Raw genomic sequence first — 20,048 nt, 5'->3', positions numbered from 1 at the left:
GAAATTGACATACAAATTGTGATCTAATTTGTGAATCTCACTGTTTTATGTTTAAATATAATTAAAGAAATATACTTACTTATTGTATCAGGATTTTCATTACAAGAATGTTTAAATACATTTGTTAATTTAGAAATGTACAATTTAATAATAATTTAAGAAATCTATTAAATGTCAGCAGACATCAAACATTCTGAATGGTGACGTATATATAATCTAGACAACCCTTGAACAAATTTTTTATTGAACATTGCTAAATTTTATAAACCTTGATGAATATGTAAAACACTCTGACTTGACTTCATAAGCTTAGCTTTTAAAGCCCAAGTTTGACTTTCGATAATTTGTCTACCGGCAACCGATTGCTCAACATATTTTAGCAACAATAAAACATCATCTGTACTGTGTAGCCTGTAATCTGCACAAGTGATAATAATCTGTCTTTCGTCTGCGACTCGAAATGTTTTCGCCAAACCTTTCAAAATCTAAAAATAAAAAGAGAATTAGTAGTTTACAAGAAAGTAAAAAGGAACGCGCATCTTCCCCTATTTCAAATATTTTTTTTATTATTTAAGTTCATGATTATCGTGAATAGGAGTAGGGAAATGGAGAAACTGGATCAGGAATTTAATAAAAACATCCTACATATACATTATTTATTTAACGACAATACTGAAATCTATTCAGCAGTTTCTCAAAAATATCAGGAATTCAAAAAATAAATATTATAAACAATTTAAAAATTCTATCAATATTATTTCAAGTCTTTAGTTTTAGCTAAACCCTGTATTTACAAAATTAGCACAAATATGTAAATTAAAATTACAAATGTTGCGTACTGTTTATGAGTTTAGACTTTATTGAATTGGATTTTGTTGACTTTTGCACTGTATACATCTCCATTTGTACGGCAGTCTGTTTGGCCAAAGAGTTACGTCTGTAACTATTTGGATCCAGACTGGGTTTCCTGCGACTTAAATGTCGCTCTACCCATTTAAGTAGGGTCAACACAGAATCGGTTGAGGGCAAACGGCGTTCAGCCGATGTCCTTGTGATTTCCGATGATGTTACGCGGAATGTTGCGGCCATACCTTTTAGAGCCTATAAAATGACAAACACAAATTTACATAATATTTAATTGCCCGTTTCAAATCCTAATTATGTTTTAATTAATATTTTACCAACCTGCATGGCATCCTCGTCAGACTCGTCATCTCCCGCGTAGATAATTCGAATTCTTTCGCTCCAGTCCACTCCGAACGCTGTTCTCAGAATGTAAATGGAAGCTCTACCCTTGTTCCATTCTACCGGAGGTTTGGCTTCCAAAGCGTACAAAGCAGGCACTGCGTGAAAACCTACATCTTCTATAAGTTGTTTTGCTACTTCCTCAAGTTCCTTTCTCAAATGAATAGGAGTCTCTCGGAAATGGAAAGTTAGAAGGGCGCCTTTATTTTCCACCCAAGCACCTTCCTTGCATACTTTTTCTTGTAAGTTCTTCATTAATTCTGCAGCTTTGTCCTGGAACTCTATTGGCATTGGATGGACAAATTTGGTTCCATCAGGATGTAGAATTTCCAAACCGTGACTACCCGCATATGTAATACCTTCGATACCAACCTAAAAAAATACATTTAGTGTTATTGTATTGATTAGTAACTGAAGTTGCTATTTACCATTTGCTTCACATTGTCAACATTTCTTCCTGAAACGACAGAAATGTATACATCGGAAACGTTGGAAAGCCGCTGTAAAACATTCTTTGTCTCCACGGGAATAGTAGCCAAATCTGGATGAGGTGCTATTGGTGCTAAAGTTCCATCGTAATCCAATAATAAAGCCAATTTGTGGGTATTACCAATATAACTGAAATATAAATATACCACGCATTAGAATTATTAGATTTGTTTGTAGTCTTTAATATATATGATATTATTATTAAAGAACTTACTTTGCAAGATATTCATCAAAGTCATCCAATGTAACAGCAGGCATGTTTACAGTTTCCTCAGTACCTTCTTCCTCAGCCTTCAGAGATCCCATGGCTTGCAAGAACGACTTTGTCCAATAATTCACGTCGTATATTTTCTCCCTACGCCTCAAATAATTCATACGGAGAATGCGTTCGTCTTCTGGCATTGTCAAGGCTCTGTGTATAATTTCAGCTACCCCATCAAGTTCATATGGATTGCAAATTAGCGCTTCGTGCATAGTTTCACCAGCTCCAGCAAATGGTGAAACTATTAGAACACCTGGTGGGACATTGATTTGACAAGCAACAAATTCTTTTGCTACAAGATTCATTCCGTCTCTCAGCGGTGTTACTAGACCAACAGCCGAGTCTCTGTAAAATGCCGCTAATTCGTTCTGGCCCACGCAACCGTATATATACCTAAAGAAATATAAAACATTGGTTTAAAAATTGTTATTAAATAGTCTACGAGAATTTGTAAATCTTAGAATAAAAGAAAATGTAACTGGAATATTGGGAAAGTCAGTTGAAGTATATCCCATTATAGATAATCTAAGAATGTTATTTCATAAAAAATAGTATTGTAACTATGACTTAAATATTAAACATTACCTTATTGGTGACCAACTAGGAGTAGTAAATCTCCCATTAATGCGGCCAACCAATTGGTCCATTTCTTCTTTCAAATCTTGATATTCCTTTACATCGGTTCTGGATGGCACTGCAATTTGCAACAACGATACTTTTCCTATATGTTCTGGATGTTTCTCAAATAACTTCTCGAATGCTCTAAGTCTGTTGACTAAACCTTTCGTGTAATCAAGCCGATCTACTCCCAATATAATTTTCTGGTTGCTGGGTCCTAGTACGTTAGGTGCCTTTTCCGCCAATTCTACAAATCTATCGTATGGAATACCGATTGGTAGAGGTCTAACTCTTACTGCTCTGCCACCGTGTTCGACCAAAAGGTTCTTCCGGTCAACACGGCAACCTAAATTCCTCTGGCAACAGTCCACAAAGTTTAAACAGTAATCCGTTATGTGAAAACCGACCATATCACAAGCAAGCATGCCTTGAAGGATTTCATCGGACCAGGGAAACAGACGGCATATGTCCCATGGTGGGAAAGGAATATGCAGGAAGAAACCTAGTTTGCAAGGAATGTTTTCGTCTTCAGCCGTCTGAAAAATTACCTTGTTATGCACAATATATAATAATAAATTTACAGTCTAACCTGTCTGATCCAATTAGCTGCCAACATAAGATGATAATCATGGATCCATATAAGAGGTGGTGCACTTGGATTTTTTGGCAAAGATCTTAAAGCTGTCATTGTACATTGGGCAAACTCTTGATTTGCTTTCACATAATTTTGCCAATGCTCATTGATAAATGTTGCTCGATCCGGCATTGAATGAAATAGTGGCCAAAATGTAGCGTTGCAACAGCCGTTGTAATATGAGTCGAACATTACAGGATCTATACGAACTGCAACCACCTAAAAACACATGTGTCTATAACTACTTAATTTAAATATATTTAGTGCGAGTACATTATTTATTTTTATTAAAGCATAAACAAATCCAGAAATGATGGCGGGTTCATTTTTCAGTTGCAAGGGAACGAAAAATTCTTAAATTTAAATGAGACATATTTCGACACAAGTTTATCATAAAAACATGTAATAGTTTTTTTTCAAGTTAACGTACTACACGTGATAAATTTTAACCCAAATAGATATGCCAATGCCCCTGGGGGTATCCTATGACAAAATTATTGATAAAATGTTAGTCAAACAATTATAATCACCAGCAAATGAAACTTCACAATACCATTTATCGATAACTTCTGGAATTCATAGATGAAACATGACCTCTTACCTTGTCTGATTTTAATCCAGCAGTAGGAGTAATATCGGAAGGATCCGACTCCGGTATCGGTTCCTTCGGATCTTCCAGATGAATTCCGGGCCATCCCACCCATAGACCGCCACCATTGACGACAACAGGTGCGACTGCGGTCACCAGACCGCCGGCACTAAAAATTAAAGCCTGTTTTTTTTAGCTGAAAATATTAAACCTCTAAAATGAACTTCCTATCCATTGGAAATATGAATAAGTTAATTAAAACAATTGGACTCATGCCGTTACAAATATGAACAACACCAAAATTTTTCCGCTTCCACTTCATTTTTTTTACTTTTATCCCAAAAAAATTGTGCTCAAATATTTTCTGGTAAATATTTAACATTTGTGAATATAAATGAGTTGACTCAACATACCATTAAATGGCAAAGCAAATTTTGTTTACATCATTAAAACTTATTGGCAAATACAGTTGCGGATATTTTACAGTCGTGATCATAGGCCTAATGTCGCCCGATCTTAACCTCTGTTGCCAAATCAAATATTTCTTGAAGGAGGCTTATCTTAAACAGCAATTAGGTTAGAAAATATGTATAATGGAATGTCTGATAAACAACTATGTATACAAAGCCCAAACCGGATTATAAACATTACAAGGTTCAACATTGCGTACGCATATAATTAAAAAATAGTCAATATGTTAATATAAATTTGGCGATAACCAGAAATTTATTAACTAATATTTTATTTATTCGAGATAATGTATAAATTTAATGAACAATAATTATTTCATTGATTTTTGTGTATTTTAATATTGGACAAAATTATACGTGTTTTTGTATAATGTAAATTTTTAATACAAAATGACCATACTTAATATATGCCAAAGTAAACATGTTTTAGCATAAATAAACAATTACATTAAATAAATATAAAAGTTAAATTGTGCCATAATTGTATGAACAATATTATACGTGTTTTTATGAAATGTACCTTTTTAATAAAAAGTGACATTACTTAAGATATGTCAAAATAAACATGTAGTAGCATAAATAAACAATTACATTAAGTAAATATAAATGTCTGCGTTAAATTTAAATTGTGTCAAAAATAATGGAAAACCATTTAAACCTTAAAAAACCTAAACGAAAAACATTTAGTAGAAGAAGACTGGCTTAAATATGTTTTATTGAAACACATTAGCAATAAACAGCAATTCATTCAAGGTTGGAAATACAGTGTATGATTTGTTATAATGTTTACTACAGGATATAACAATTTAAATAAATTATATATGTAGATATATAATGCTTAAAACTTCAGAATTAATTTCTTAAATTGTATTTTAGGTACAACTTCTGAAAACAACTACTTGAAAGTGAAAAAAATTCTTATGTGAAGAACAAATATTATTATTTAAAGAACTCACTTACATTTAATTAAATATTACTATAATTTTCAAATTTATTTATATGATAAAAATTTTATGTTAAGAACACTAAAATACACATACTATTGTGTTACAAATAATGTCCTATATAATTAAGATATTTTTTATTAGACAAAAAATAAATAAGATGTGTCAACTGAAACTTATTTAAACTTAACATCAAAAGTAAAAGCAACATTTTCAAGGTTGCAAGTATCTATTATTGTTTGATGTGAACGAAACAATAACTTTTCTATAATTAAAACCAATAAAACTCTAGAATAATCGTGTATATTTTAAATATAATTGTCTAAATTTTCTCACATTTATTTTCTGAAAGACATAATTTGGTGTTGCTCTTGCCAATTTTCCTCAATAATCAATATATCCGTTATTCCCAATGGGCACTACCATTGAAGTGAATTGTATAAAGCTATTTATGTTGAGAATTGTTGCTTACCTTGATTTTCTTATCAAATTTCCATCCTTTGTCCTCTGCAACACAAACGGTAACCGATTGGAGACAACTATCATGCTCCCAGAGGACGAAACCACATCTACAGTCATGGTGGGTTGTTTAAAACAAAAACAATAAATTAGTTAATTTGGCTTGAGTGTTGACTTTTTTGTCAAAAGAAATTCATCACAGGTACTGTCGTGTTAAATATTTGCACTCGTGTAGCATAATAGGCTGTTACATTTAGACTGAATAATTATAATATTAAGAATTATCTTAAATCTTAAATGGACAAAGTCGATTACGGCCCGAGGTCAGAGTTTATCTCCGTCTCGGTGGTCATCAATATTATTGTAAATACTGTGATTTCCTATATTCATAATTAATTTTTCAACACACAGTGGGATTAGTTTGAAATTTACCAGATTCAACTGGTTAATACAGCCCCATTACAGGGGTGGCACAAAAAATATGCTCTTGTCACGTCTTATCAACAGCTTCAATTGGATTAAGGAATATATAAATAAATGATACATTTGATTAATACATTTTTCAAACTTTTTGATATTTAATTGAAATTATTAATGAATATCGTATAATTTAGAACAATCGTATAGTAAAAATTAAACATATAAAAATGGTATTCAAGTTTTGAAAAGAAACCCCTCGTATATATTTATTTTTATAAAGTCATCGAACGATATTTATTATAGTATCAATTGGATTTTTCTACACAAAATGCGTAAGATAGAAGGAGGTGTTTTCATTACTACATGCCATACCCCCAAATCGATAATCAAATAAAAGAACAGTGTTATACCATTGTTAATTACGCCGTATAATGTAGTATTAAATTGTCTTAATGAATTAACAATATACGACTTTCTAGAATCAGTAATAAATACATGATACTAACTTTAATTTAATAATTTTAAAAAAAATATTTGTAAAACAAATATACATTTTAAGACTTTTATACAAATATTTAATATTGATAAAATTGACCTTTTTAACAAATTAGTTGAGAATGAATTTCACACTATGAATACATTTCATAGAATCCATATTACCTACATATTATTATCATCTGTAATCATTTTTAAACAGAATTTTATTGAAATAAATAACTTTTTATTTAGTTAAAAAAAAAAACAATTATAAAAATAAGCTCAGATCACCAATAAGTTTTTTCTAAAATCAAATCAATATTTTATGCACAAAATTTAAAAATATAAAAATTTGTTTAAAATGTTAAATTCTGTATTTATATAACATTTAACGAATCTTAAACGTTTGGAATTAAATTGCTATTTTTAGAATAAACACATGTTAGTTGTGAACAGACAGTATCAAGAATATCTATTTAAACATTAATTAATTAATTGTACACGTCTTGTAGTACCAAAGACGTTTGAGATTTGATAGTTAGCTCGAATAAAATCAACTCTTGTTGTCCAAAAATTGAATGGTACTAAAAGAAATTCACGCGTAGTCCTATGTTACAGTCATTTTGATAATCGTTATAATGACCCTATATAAGCCTATTTGAGGTGTCAAAACAGATTGAAAATGTTCAGTAAATATTTGTAGAAGTAACATCTCGAAAATACTGGACAATTCCGCAGAAAAATTATTACTTAATCACATATTGATAAAAATTGAAACGACTAACACCATTCGAAAATATGTGCAGTTTCAACGTTGATTATCACGCATTGAGCAGTGTGCTCCGTGGTTATGATTAATGACTTTGACGTCAATAGGAGCGACCTCACATATTCTATCTATATGATACAATCAACCGATTACTCGAAAACAATCGTCTTAATTCAAGTATTATAAACAGAGGGGGTGAATGAAGTCATTAAAAAGACTCAACGATCCCGATATAGCCAAGTTACTCTTTTTAAAAAAAGTACGCGATGCACTTTACTCATCACAATTAGTTCCATTTTTAAGATAGTTTATCTTACAATTAGACAGAGACAAATAAAACGGCGTGTAATTAAAGTAGATTAGCACAAGTTTATCTGAATGAAAAAATCCAAATGTAAAATAAACTATTTTTCAATTTAAAAAATGTTTTAAAAATCAGAAAAGTGTAATGGATGAAATAACAAACATGGCATTATAATTTTCTTATCTTAAAATGTAGACTTAAACACTTTTCACATAAATATTATTGAACAAAAATAAATTAACATATAATGTGTTTGTTTAAATGCGATAATTTTTTGCTGTATACAGTGTAAATTAAAACAAATAAAAATTGCAATTAATTCATGGGTATAAATTCCATGATATCATCATTTTTGATTATGAAATGGTCGGAGAAAAAATCCGATCATTCATTGAAACTGTGACCAATTTTTCCTTGATAATAGTTGTACAAAAATAAGTGCCAACATTCCAAGGACACGAATTTGATTTGTAAATAAATAGTGGTGTATAAATAGACTTCAGTACCCATTTAAAATTTTAAATCATTTAAATTTTGGCATTAAAAATGAACTCACTAATTTATGTACTTTTTTAAACTGATGCTAAAATGTAAATGTCCTAAATAATAATTTTAAATAACATTAAAAATGTAATATAGTTAGATTCTTTATTAGCAACAATAATTTTCATTAACAAATTAAAATAAGTAAATAAATAAACATTTTCTAACTTTTATCTTTGTAAATAAATTAATGCTACAGTATTTCCGAAGTCAAAATATAGATTTTTTTAATATTTAAATATGCATTTAATTATAAAATTATTTTATAATTTATTTAATGCATTTTAAATTTGTTTGAATATTATACCTAGTGAATTTGTAGATAAAATATTAATTTACAGAATAACATATATTTTTTTTAATTCTGGATGATTATCAACTCATTTAATTCTTTATGAAAACCTGGACCTCATAAAATAAAATAAATGTAAATAAAGATTTTTAGTTATTGTGAATTTACAATTATGCTATACATTGAATTTAATCTATTTCTGATTTTTATACCAAAATTGTTCAATGTATTTGTATTAAATATTGTTAGGCTAAATTGGAAATAACATAGTAAAGTACAGTATTTACATCTGAATTAAATTTAACAACAATGATTGTAAAGAAATTTAAATTGAAGATCTCTCCCTGAATAGATAAATTTGGAATTAAATAATAGGCAAACATGTTTGTATTTAGATATCAAAAATGGAAAAATATATATTATATATTTATGCTGAAAATAAATTAGTTTTGTTATTTCCCACTGATGGTTTATTTAAAATTATGAAGGACTTGTTTAGTTCTAAACAGGTCATTTAGATACGAAATCATTTCAATATATTTTTTTCTGGGAAAATTTAATTTAAGCTAAGAAGTAATGACTGTAAAACTATGGTTATCATAAAATGTTACACAATTGAAATTAGATTATTTTATTTTGATGCTATTAATTTTTCTGTGATAATTGAACCTTCTACTATTTTTCTACAGGTTTTACAGGTTTTACATAATGTTTTTCTATTAATCCTATCAAGAGTATTGTTACCCAATATATATCAAATTAGGGTATTACTTGTAATAATTAGAATATTCAAATATAAATAATTTTACAAAAATAGTTTGAAATTTTTATGGTATACAACTATTCATATACAATATTTTTATAGACGAATAATATAAATTATGCACTAAAATATTCGAAAATATTGAGAATATATTAAAGTTCAATAATATTGCATTGATTTGAAATTTTGTAATATGTTTTATTTAGTACTATACAGTATAATTAGAATATTAATAGTTTTTTTTATTTGAAACTCAAGTTATTCAGGATAAATTATTTGTTTCAATATAATAAATTTTTTAATAATAATGTTAATTTACAAAATTAATTCTATTAAATTATTTTTATGAATGTAAATAAACACGAATACTACGACTGTGTTCAAACATCTTATCTGCATCATGGAATTTTTCTTGTGCAAAGTGTTGTTGAAGCAGTTTTAGAATAGGATTTAGATATCAAATATTGAAACAACAGACGGTTTCTACCTTGTCCAATGATATCTCGGAACAAGTATTAACCTAGCGGCTGAGATTCGTATGATCAATATTTCCTTAACATCCCCTTTTAACTGAAATAATCCACACCAAAATCACACCTTAAACACAACATAACAACATAGGTAACAATAGGTGCTTTGAATAATAATAAGTCGATCTAATTGTATGTATCTATTTTGTAATCTCTGAAGTAAACAAAAATTGCGAAGGATTTATTGATATACACAGCTACACAAATCCTGTTGAACTCAGATACTCACTGTTAAAGTCTTTAGCAGACGGAACGCGAGGAAACCGTCTTCTTTTGCTGCTCATAGTGAAATTTTCGTTACTCTATTAGTATACGGACAAGCCTGTAACAGTTTACCGGCGAAACTGAGCGTGTCTCCCGGTGTATTCGAGAAAAAGCACGAAATAATGGGGAGACTGCGCGGTTCCATTGAGAAGGTTGATTCCGTTAGAGCCAATTCATTCGTCAAACCAGTGCCCTTTCACCAATAAATAGTTTTTAGTTTGAAATAAGATTAAAATTATTAAAACATAATTCACCAATTAACATTTTACAAAATTAATAACAATAAGGATATGCTATATTGATCAAAAGATAAAAAATATTTTATATGAATTAATATCTAAAAATTAATAATTTGAAATAATTGTAAAACAATATTTGAAACGTGTGTAATTAATAATTGTGTTGTTTTCATTTTTGATTTTAAAAATTACGTAGAGAGAATATTAATCAACGTCAAAATTACATTTTATTAATTAATCTTATATATCAATTTTTTTGTACAATATTTCCATTACCACATTTGTTTATTTAAAATATAACATGCAGAAAGATAAAACTGGACAACACGGAATATTTTGGATTTATTTATTTTATAAATAGGACTAAAAAATTTAAATTTGAACATTTAAATTTTCGATATAATTCGATATATTTTCATCATCATATATATAAATATTATATATTTTTGTATGTTAATTTAAATATCTTTATTTTCTTTATTTTAAAATATAAAATCAAAATATATTAATTTACATCATTCAATATGCGAATATTGGATCAGCGTTTCAATAGAGAACTAAGAATGTTCTCGAATATTCAAAAGACATGCCATGCCATCTGTTATTCACTAGTCAACATTAAGAGTTTTTTAGAGAATCCTTTTTAACCCATTCTTACTCAACAATATACTGAAAAAATTATAAAACTAAAAAAATATATTTTTAGTTCCTGCTTCTTTAGTAATTATAATTTTATACGTAATCTTCATTGAAATAATTATTATATTTCTTAATTACAAAATAATCACATGAAATATACATATAAATATCACGTCATATATTATTAGGATTTGTTCAGTTATAAATCAGCAACAATCATATTCTAAATAATCAAAGTTAATTTTAGATTACACTATACGGAGGTAAGAAATCATCACAGGGAAAATGATTATTCTATTCATTTTATGTACAGAATTCTCTTTAAATATAATTAAGTTTCACTAGACAAAACTAGATGGAAGCAATGTCACTCAAGATTTGAGTTTTTAATTTTAACAATTGCTACATTTGTAAAACAAATTATAAGTTACCTGTATTTTGAGACATTTAGTTTGGATGTATATTTTATCTTTAAATTTATTATCTAAAACAATATACAAGTTTTATATACAGTGTGACAACCCCTTTGAATTTTGCATCCTTTAAAAAATACAAAAAAAAAATAGTACATACAAAGTAATGTATGTATAGGCCACGTTGTATACATATTATAGTTAAGTTAATTAAGTTTTTAATTGCCCTAGCTTTTTACTTAATTGTTAGATTCTTTTCATATACACAGTATCCGTATTTGTTTTTATACATAACTATTAAATAATTTTAGTTTCATAAACATAAATTATCTATAAAATATAACTTAAATTTACGGGTACTTTATTAATAAGAAATATTATACAACAATTAGTTTAATCACAAACTAGTGTCATTACCTAGTTACATATAAATTAGAGAAGTAACGATATGATGAAGAAGATATTGAATTAAAAAATTCAAAATCATTTCCAATGATACTGTTTGGAAAATAGATCTATCGGATAGTCTGCTTTTTTTATTGTACTTTGTACTGTTTATTAATAAAAAATTAAATAATATTAGAACTTATTCGTTATATATTACTTAAAATAAATAATAAAATAGTCACTTTAACCGCATAATATTTTACATTTACCTACAGATGACTTAGTCGTCATGTACTATTATCCACTGAATAAAAAATATTTTGATGGTCTACAAATGATTCGTACAATTATTAAATCTGATGTGACTGTTAAAAGAAATAGATGTAATCGTATATTTTTACAATAAATTAATTTACATAAATTAAAAGATTGATAATAAAAAGTTATCCCTTCCAAAATTGTTTTGAATAACATCCAACCGAAGCAAATTAACATTATTAAATCATGATAATCACTACAAACCACATAATCTCCTCTAATAATAATCTCTATGTTACACCTACCTACTGCTGACTCGGTCGTCATGTTATATTATCTTAAGTCCCCTGTATAAAGATGTTCATTTGATGGTGTATGACGCATTTTTTTTGAGTGTTGAAAGCCACTGGAGAATTCCACAATGTGATCATCAGGGATACAACAAATTTTGATTTGCACAAGCTGGATTGATACCAAAGAAATACTTAATTGACTTGTCATTGTCATTTTATGTGACATCAAATTTTACTTTGGAACTACAATTTAATTAAGACAATTACTTATGCTACACTATCTAATTATATTTGGAATTAAAAATACTCGATTATAAATATTTTATTTTGGAAAACTAAATACATATAATATTGAATTATTAACATATACATATAAACAGTAATATAATTTTGATAAAACGTAAATTATCAAATACATTTTTTTTTTCAAATGGTGGCGAAAATTGTATATTGAACGTAAAACTTAATATTCAATTTTTATTGACATCCGAATTTTTAAATTTATAATTAAATTACTAAATACTAATTAGAATAATTTTCACTACCACTGGAAAAATTATTAATTATATACAATGAGTCACAATGTGATCGCCAAATTTATATAAACAAATTAAGAAATCATCCGCTAGAATAAATTATTCTAAAATTTATCAAAATTTGTTTCTAATTACACGGCTTCATACAATTGCATTAATTTTAATAGTTATATAATGCATTTGTAGGAATTAATTTTTAGCACCGCCTTATAAATATTCGTATAGTACTTCTATGTACACCAAACGACTTCAGCTATACATATTTTAAAGTACTGCAATTTTAAACAAATATTATTGTTATATGGATTACAATCAGTCTGTATAAGGAAATATTATAATTATTTATGGCAATATTAATTTATAGATTAAGTAATGATTAGCCACATTTTCATTTATTCAAACGTTTGCAAACATGAAACTTACTCCTAAATGTAAATAATAAATAAAAGCGTTGGTATGTTTCCTTATTCTAGCAGAAAATTTGGTGACACCACAGTATGAACTTGTAAATATATCATTGTATTGTCAAACAATTACAATTTATTCAACTAATTTTCTCTATATCAGTCATGAATGTCCAACATTCTTGATTAAATAAGTTATATTTGGCATTGGTCAGTACAAAACACTTGGCAATCCTATTATCGCCTATATGGTAAATAAACAAACAACAGCCATGTATCTGATACAATTATCCTACGAAACATCTAATATTAACAATATCTAATTAATTACATCGCTCACAAATACTTGCAATAATTTCCACCAGTAACAGTTCTCCACAGGTTGATTTCATTAATTTCGAAAGTGTATTTCTCAATTGAAACTGATGGAATGCAGAAATGAATCTCGCAGATTGCTGTTCAACTAGTTGAAATACCCGGTGTAAGCGAACAAAAGCATTCGGAATTGCAAATATTAACCGTTGGAGTGAAATCTCAAGAGTTCACAGAAAATATAAACTAGTTTTCGTCAAAGGAAAATGGTAATAGGTAGTATAGTTGGAAGTTGAATAAACTGTAAACTATTAAGTTTTTTTTTTTGAATCTACATAATTCTTACCTAATGGAAATTGTAATATTTGCTGGACTACAATATTTCAGTGTTTGAAAAACAATATAATCACCATCTTGTTGAATCAAAATTTTAAATGAAATTCAAAATATTATATACATATATAATCACATAAATAAAAACCAATTTTAATTATAATTTCCATTTGGTCTAAAGAATAGGTTAAGTGAACACTGTGATAATGATTGTTGATATGAAGATGAGGTTATTGCGCCTTAATTTTTTTTTAAAACAACAACAATAATTCCTAATTATTAATTTTATAGTAATTTTTTTTTTGAAAAAAAAACAAAATTGTCACTGACCCTATCAGACAAAATTCTAAATAATCCTTTTTATATCATAAAAATGAATAAAATAATTTAACAGAAATTTTTGTTATTTTACTTCAAATACGGTAGATGAACATCAAAAGGTGACTATTTAAATTTGACATTAGGTATGTGTTAAAGAAATGGCTATTGATTATTAACAGTTTCATCAATTGCTAGCTAGTATACAAAAATAATAGACAAATAAATATAATGGGACAAAAGGATTGTATATAACTGAGGCGGCAGAAGAGTCCGTCTTAAATATTGATGAATTGGTGAATTCGCTTAATCCAGCCAAATTTTTTGAAGCCGCCTTCACTTCATAATCAGTATCGGGTATCAGTCCAATCAATGGATAAGTGTTATCTGAAAAAGGTCATGCATAAATTAGTAGTTTCCAGTGAATTTAATTCTTTAAAAAGTTACATTTCATGAATATGATAAAGTTTAACGTAGTATGCATAAATACATACTACTAAATATTTTAATGGGTTTTTAACAGTCGTAATAGAAAAATCAAATTTAATTTTTATGTTCTAACATTATGTATTTTAAAAATATTTAAATTATTGCAAGGATTTTATCTTTGTGGCTACATTTATAGTTTATAGCATAATGAAAAATCTATACAAGTTAAAATATTTAAAATAACAGTATATTAAATTACCTTCTGTTTTATTGAATTCCTGCATATACCAATCCTCCTTTGTGAGATCTTTGTATTCGACAACAAACCATTTAGGATCCATAATTTCCTCTCTATCCTCTGGCAGTTCTGGCAGTAAAATCTCGAGATCAAGAGTATCGGAGTGCGCTTCTAACAACTGAAGTGAGTTTGGCGGATCAGGTTTAGAACCCTCCTCTAAAGTGAAAATTTTTTCCAATTTACCCAACTTATTGGTCACTGTGCAGTTATAATCCCCAAAAGAGTGTTCTGTGACTTTAATCTGAAATGAAATATAAGTTAACCACATCAATTAAAATTGAAATTGTTAATTTTAGAGTAATAAAGTAGATCAAACATAACTCGTCGCGCCTGGTGGTGTGTCCATTAAATTGCAACGTCACTGTTTTACCATTTTTGGCAAAAATTGTAACACGCTTGGTTTCATGTTAATTAATATTGTCAATTATCTATATACTGCTTCATTAGATTTCAACTAAATGTACTTCTGTAGCAATTAGATAATGCAATAAACATGTATTATATTTACGTACTTCAATTTTGAGATTACCTAGAATGTTTTTATTTTGTTATAATAGATATACATTTGTTTAATTTGTTAAATTGTTAATATTAATTTACTAAAAATGATATAAGAAATAGCAATTTAAATGAATTAAATTAAATATAATAAAGCATTTTCTCAATAATTTTAATAAACTCTTAATTAAATTATTAAATTATAAAAAATAAGGATTTATTACATATCGTATATTTCATTAAAAAAGATAATATTTAAATTATTATTTCAATTAGAACAAAGTAAAAATTCAAATTATACATAGAAACTACTTTACGCAGGTTTTTCTTAATTATCTCAAAAGTAGTGTCGTAGGTAGACTTATATGACATATTCAAGAACATTTTCATCCAAGGACATACTTACCTGGAGGACTGTCAAATGGCTCGAGACTACAGTTGCTTGAATTCGTTTTCTCCTGGGGTCAGTCCATATAAATGTAGGTGCAGGTTCGGCTGAAACTTCGCATGTTAATTTCGTCGTTCCACCGACGTATCCGAAGACTGTCTCTTGTTCCGCGTAATGTAGGAAAACGGGTTTATCTGCCGACACATTTTAGTAATCAATTAGTAACCACCCAATTATATGGATAGTGTTGTATAACATCTATTAACTACATCACTTAATTAAGTTAATGTAGGTAATGTGTACTGACTAACGTTTATTTTATTAAGATTGTGTTCCAGAACAAGTTTGTAATGTTTAGTAGTAATTTCCAAAAGTAAAATGCTTTAATAGGATTGTTACTGTATCAACATTATTTCCAGATATATACAATGCATAAATTACATTTCAGAATAATATTGTGATTCAATTTTCCATATACTTCAACTAAGCGCATCGTTTCAACATGCTGTGAAAGCTTTCATCACGATATTAATATTTTGGACGGGCATACGAAATGTGCACTAGGCGAAAATTGATGAATATTTTTTGTGAAGTTATGTATACATTTACACTTCTAAAGAAAACGTTTCTAAAAAATTTCCTTCCAATTTTTTAAAATATTAATTTTTAAGTATTTAATCGTAAAAAGATTTAATATACGTACAGAGAATGTTTAGCTCACTAAAATTTGACTTGGCTTCAAATTTTTGAATATTTTGGAAAACGTAGCCCTTATGAATGAAATGCTTACATCGTGGTGATGAAAGAAAAAATGAATATATTATTTTTAAGTATATATATTAAAATTATAAATGTAATTCTAAATTATCCTTGCCTTAACATTCTCCCGACAATATTTGCCTCTTATATAAACCATACTGCTTTTTAAAAAGTATATTATCATATATTATTTTTATATTACCATAATATGATAATATAACATATCAAAAAATTATCTAATTAAATTTAAAAGAAATAAGCAGTATGTTTTAAAATTTGGAAAAATATGCAGTTTCAATGAGACCTTATATTGTGTGAGTAAATTACTAAATTACAAAATTTTATATTTGTATATTAACTTAAGAATGTATGTTTATTTCAGATTTTAAAAATTAAAATTAGTCCACTTAAATTAAATAATGTTGTTAAAATATTTTTTCATATACTACTTTCAACTAAATACCTCATTCAAAACATGCTTTAAAAGCTTTCATCGCGATTTTAAAATTTAACAGCTATACGAAATGTACGTTGCGAGCAAATTGATTCAATATTTTAAAAAGAGAGGCATTAAACCGATCTACTTTTTTAGGTTTATCTCTCCTAAAAGCTATGTATCTTTATTTCTTATTTTATATTAAGGATGTGGTTTGTAAATTATCAGTAAATTTGTGCATTTATTTTTATGTTTACTAAATGTGTTTAGCTTTAAAAACCATATTGTTATTAAAATTTAATGCAAAAAAACGCTTGGTAAATTAATACTAAAGTCCAATGTAATTATAGAAAAAAAGTAATGTTTATAAGTACTTAAGAGAAATAATGAGATACTTTCCTTAAGTTTTGCAAAACAAAATAAATTCATTTATACAACGCTAAAATTCTTTTTAAAATGAGTATAAAAAATTAATTAAATTTTTGTGGAAAGAATTCACTTATTATTTAATGATAATACACGGTAATACGGAAGAAGCAATTTACATTTATAATATTTAATATAGCTTTATTTAAAGGAATATTTAGACATCACCATCAACAATTTATACCAAAGTTCTACAAGAATGTCAGGATAAAACGTTCTAGGTTCTTGAAACTGATGAAAAAAAAAACAACTCCAGTTATGACTATCACAAAAATAAATATTAAATACATCGAAGGAATATCTGTACTGTATGTGGATAATAATTTGAAGCTTCTTTTGATTCTCTAATCAGACATTTATCCAACTTTTTCATAAAATTAATTGCATGATTCCTCGATTTCTAAATACATATTTAATTTCTTTGTTGATATAGGTTTCAGTACCTTGTCATTTTTCACCTTCAGTGTATTCATTGTCTTTATTAATTAACTTAATTGCTTACTGCACCTTATTAAAATGCATTCGAATAAAATATGTCACTTCGAAATGAATAAACCAAATTGTCAAGAATTCATTAACACTTGAATACACAATTTATGATAAAAAAATGTTTAAAAAACAATGCGGTAAATAAAATATTAATTCATATAAATCCTAAACCAAAAATATGGCTTACTTTTCCCGGTAAGTAATCATCGATTTTAAATATTATTTATTATAATCTTGTAAAAGTTTTATTAATTATTGAATATACGCACTAATTAAAGATTTTTTAGCATTGTATCATATCAAATTCGTGAAAATTTTCCAAAGGATATAATTATATTAAAGAACATTACCGCTTCTACTTTAAGACTAAGAGAAATGTGATTAATAATAATAAAAAATGAGCCATCAAAGTAAAACGGCCACTAGATCGCATAATCACATAATATTTGATAATAAGTTTGAAAATTACTTCGTTAATAAACCAATTAATTTACATGGACTCTGTTGTCGATATCATGTTGAATTAAAATCCAACAACCCTCAGATACTGCTTAACGGCCAGAAAACAGCCTTTCGCTAATGAAAAGTATAATAACATTAATTTTAAATTTGCCTGGCGGACCGTGTATTAAATTTAATGTTGAGCAAATTAATCTCAGTTTAAGGGATAACGGATGAAATGGAATAGCCTTATAAATTAAGGGGCGCTGTAAAGAGAAGGTGGCGGATATCGCCCAACCAACATTACCAACATTCGCGAGTTAATTACTGAAAAGCTTTTGCAACTCCGTTTTTATTTTCTTGTTGTTGGAATTGGTTAAATGAGAATTTATTACACGGTTTGTGGTGATTGCTTTTTTATTCATGACTTATTGACACCACATTGACGGCCAGTATATCAGGTTGGGGATATAAATATACGAATATTTTTTTGGACGAAACTTTTATCGTTTGATTTATTGAAGTATCCCAAATTAAAAATACCATGGATAAATGAAATAGCCAGTTTCAATTTCCCATGATACCTGTGAGTTTATTATTTTTGAAATATTGAGTTTTATTAATTGAAATTGTGTTTACATGGCTGCTTCGTTTTGCATAACATTATTAAAAAGGGTGTGTGTTAAAAAACAAATAATCTACTTACACTTACAGAATTAAAGAAAGTTGCATTAAACGAAGGATGAATGAAACTTATTTTTTTCGAGAAACTCAAATTTCTTGTGAAGTTATAATACTTTCACAAATAAGCGACATTTGTTTGTAAATCAGTCGACTAAAAAAATGAAAAGGCACGGAGGTGCACATATAAACATTAAAATTTAATATTTTCTATTAAAAAAAAGACATAATCGAGTTTAATTAATTTTAAAACCAAACATAGTGGTCCGCCCATCAGCAAATTTCCTTTCGAAAAACAACCCTTATTTATTGGTCGAAAGTTTTGGATGCTTTATTAATTCTTATACATATTAATTAGATTTAAAATTGAAATGCAAATAAAGAAGATAATAAAGTTTTAGCAGTGGTGCAAAGTTTTTAGCGGAAGTTTTCGCGGAATGGTTGTAATGAAAGACGTCGTTTAAAGAAGTTTTTTTTTTCAAAACCACAGGTGTTTGTATTGTGCCCGCAGTATAACTGGTTCGTCGGCCTGCTTTTCAAAACACTTTTCCCAACAATAAAGCTCATATATCTGCAAGTTAAATGTTACCAAAACTACAACAATAAGGTGGCATTTTCTGATGCAAATGCACACGGACATTTTATAAGCTACAAGATATTGCGTAATAAACTTCAGTGTCGTAAAATTTATGGGTAATTTTTTTTTGGCTCAGTAAATACGACTTACCACTATAAATATTTGTTCACTTCCGGTTGCAAATACGCGAAATATAAATTATTATTTAAGATGCACATTACAACATACATAGATATAACATAAACTCGACAACGTATTTGCCTTTTATTACTCCAGTTTTATTTATATTGTAAAATGTATTTTACCAAAATAGAATGTAAAATAAATTAAATTTAAACAAATACATTAAACCATATTAATTCAAATATAATCAGTGTAAAAACCTTTAACAAAATTAAAATTTTAAAATAAACTTACATAAA

At 27.6% G+C, this 20,048-nt stretch overlaps 2 protein-coding genes across 6 annotated transcripts in view; both read right to left on the bottom strand.

Annotated features, from left to right (window-relative positions):
* Positions 1–226: 226 nt before the first annotated feature.
* LOC109594568 (uncharacterized) lies at positions 227–12,438 on the bottom strand. Of its 5 annotated transcripts, none has more exons than XM_049969431.1 (9): positions 10,038–10,133; positions 5,724–5,820; positions 3,850–4,006; positions 3,204–3,467; positions 2,582–3,150; positions 1,949–2,389; positions 1,674–1,863; positions 1,186–1,617; positions 227–485 (listed from the first exon to the last, which is right to left on the bottom strand). In XM_049969431.1, exons 1-9 carry the CDS (start codon positions 10,090–10,092, stop codon positions 261–263), a joined length of 2,430 nt encoding a protein of 809 aa, XP_049825388.1. In that variant the 5' UTR covers positions 10,093–10,133; the 3' UTR covers positions 227–260. The 5 variants fall into 5 exon arrangements, with proteins under 5 accessions (XP_049825388.1, XP_019865342.1, XP_049825386.1 ...); XM_020009783.2 differs by lacking the exons at positions 227–485; positions 10,038–10,133 and adding exons at positions 642–1,101; positions 12,314–12,438; XM_049969429.1 differs by lacking the exon at positions 227–485 and adding an exon at positions 642–1,101 and having other exon boundaries at positions 10,038–10,132.
* Positions 12,439–14,186: 1,748 nt separating this feature from the next.
* The window catches only part of LOC109594537 (neural cell adhesion molecule 1), a 51,426-nt gene continuing 45,564 nt past the window's right edge, over positions 14,187–20,048 (bottom strand). Inside the window, exons 6-8 of the mRNA XM_049969436.1 lie at positions 15,836–16,011; positions 14,893–15,172; positions 14,187–14,591 (exon numbers count right to left, since the gene is read on the bottom strand). Of these exons, the coding sequence (XP_049825393.1) occupies positions 14,392–14,591; positions 14,893–15,172; positions 15,836–16,011 (656 nt within the window). The 3' untranslated portion in view covers positions 14,187–14,391. The remainder of the gene's footprint in view (positions 14,592–14,892; positions 15,173–15,835; positions 16,012–20,048) is intronic.

The sequence above is a fragment of the Aethina tumida genome, chromosome 7, assembly GCF_024364675.1.
Source record: "Aethina tumida isolate Nest 87 chromosome 7, icAetTumi1.1, whole genome shotgun sequence".
Classification (NCBI taxonomy): Eukaryota; Metazoa; Arthropoda; class Insecta; order Coleoptera; family Nitidulidae; genus Aethina; species Aethina tumida.
The sequence above is the reverse complement of the archived record's forward strand: the minus strand, read 5'-3'. Positions and strand labels throughout refer to the sequence as shown.

Bases quoted from the DNA above. Each gene is read 5' to 3' on its own strand.
- LOC109594568 (XM_049969429.1), bottom strand. From the start codon at position 10,092: ATGAGCAGCAAAAGAAGACGGTTTCCTCGCGTTCCGTCTGCTAAAGAC. The intron at 2,390-2,581 runs GTAATGTTTAAT...ATATTTCTTTAG, and splicing joins CCTAGTTGGTCACCAATAAG to GTATATATACGGTTGCGTGG. The intron at 1,102-1,185 runs GTTGGTAAAATA...GTCATTTTATAG, and splicing joins CTGACGAGGATGCCATGCAG to GCTCTAAAAGGTATGGCCGC.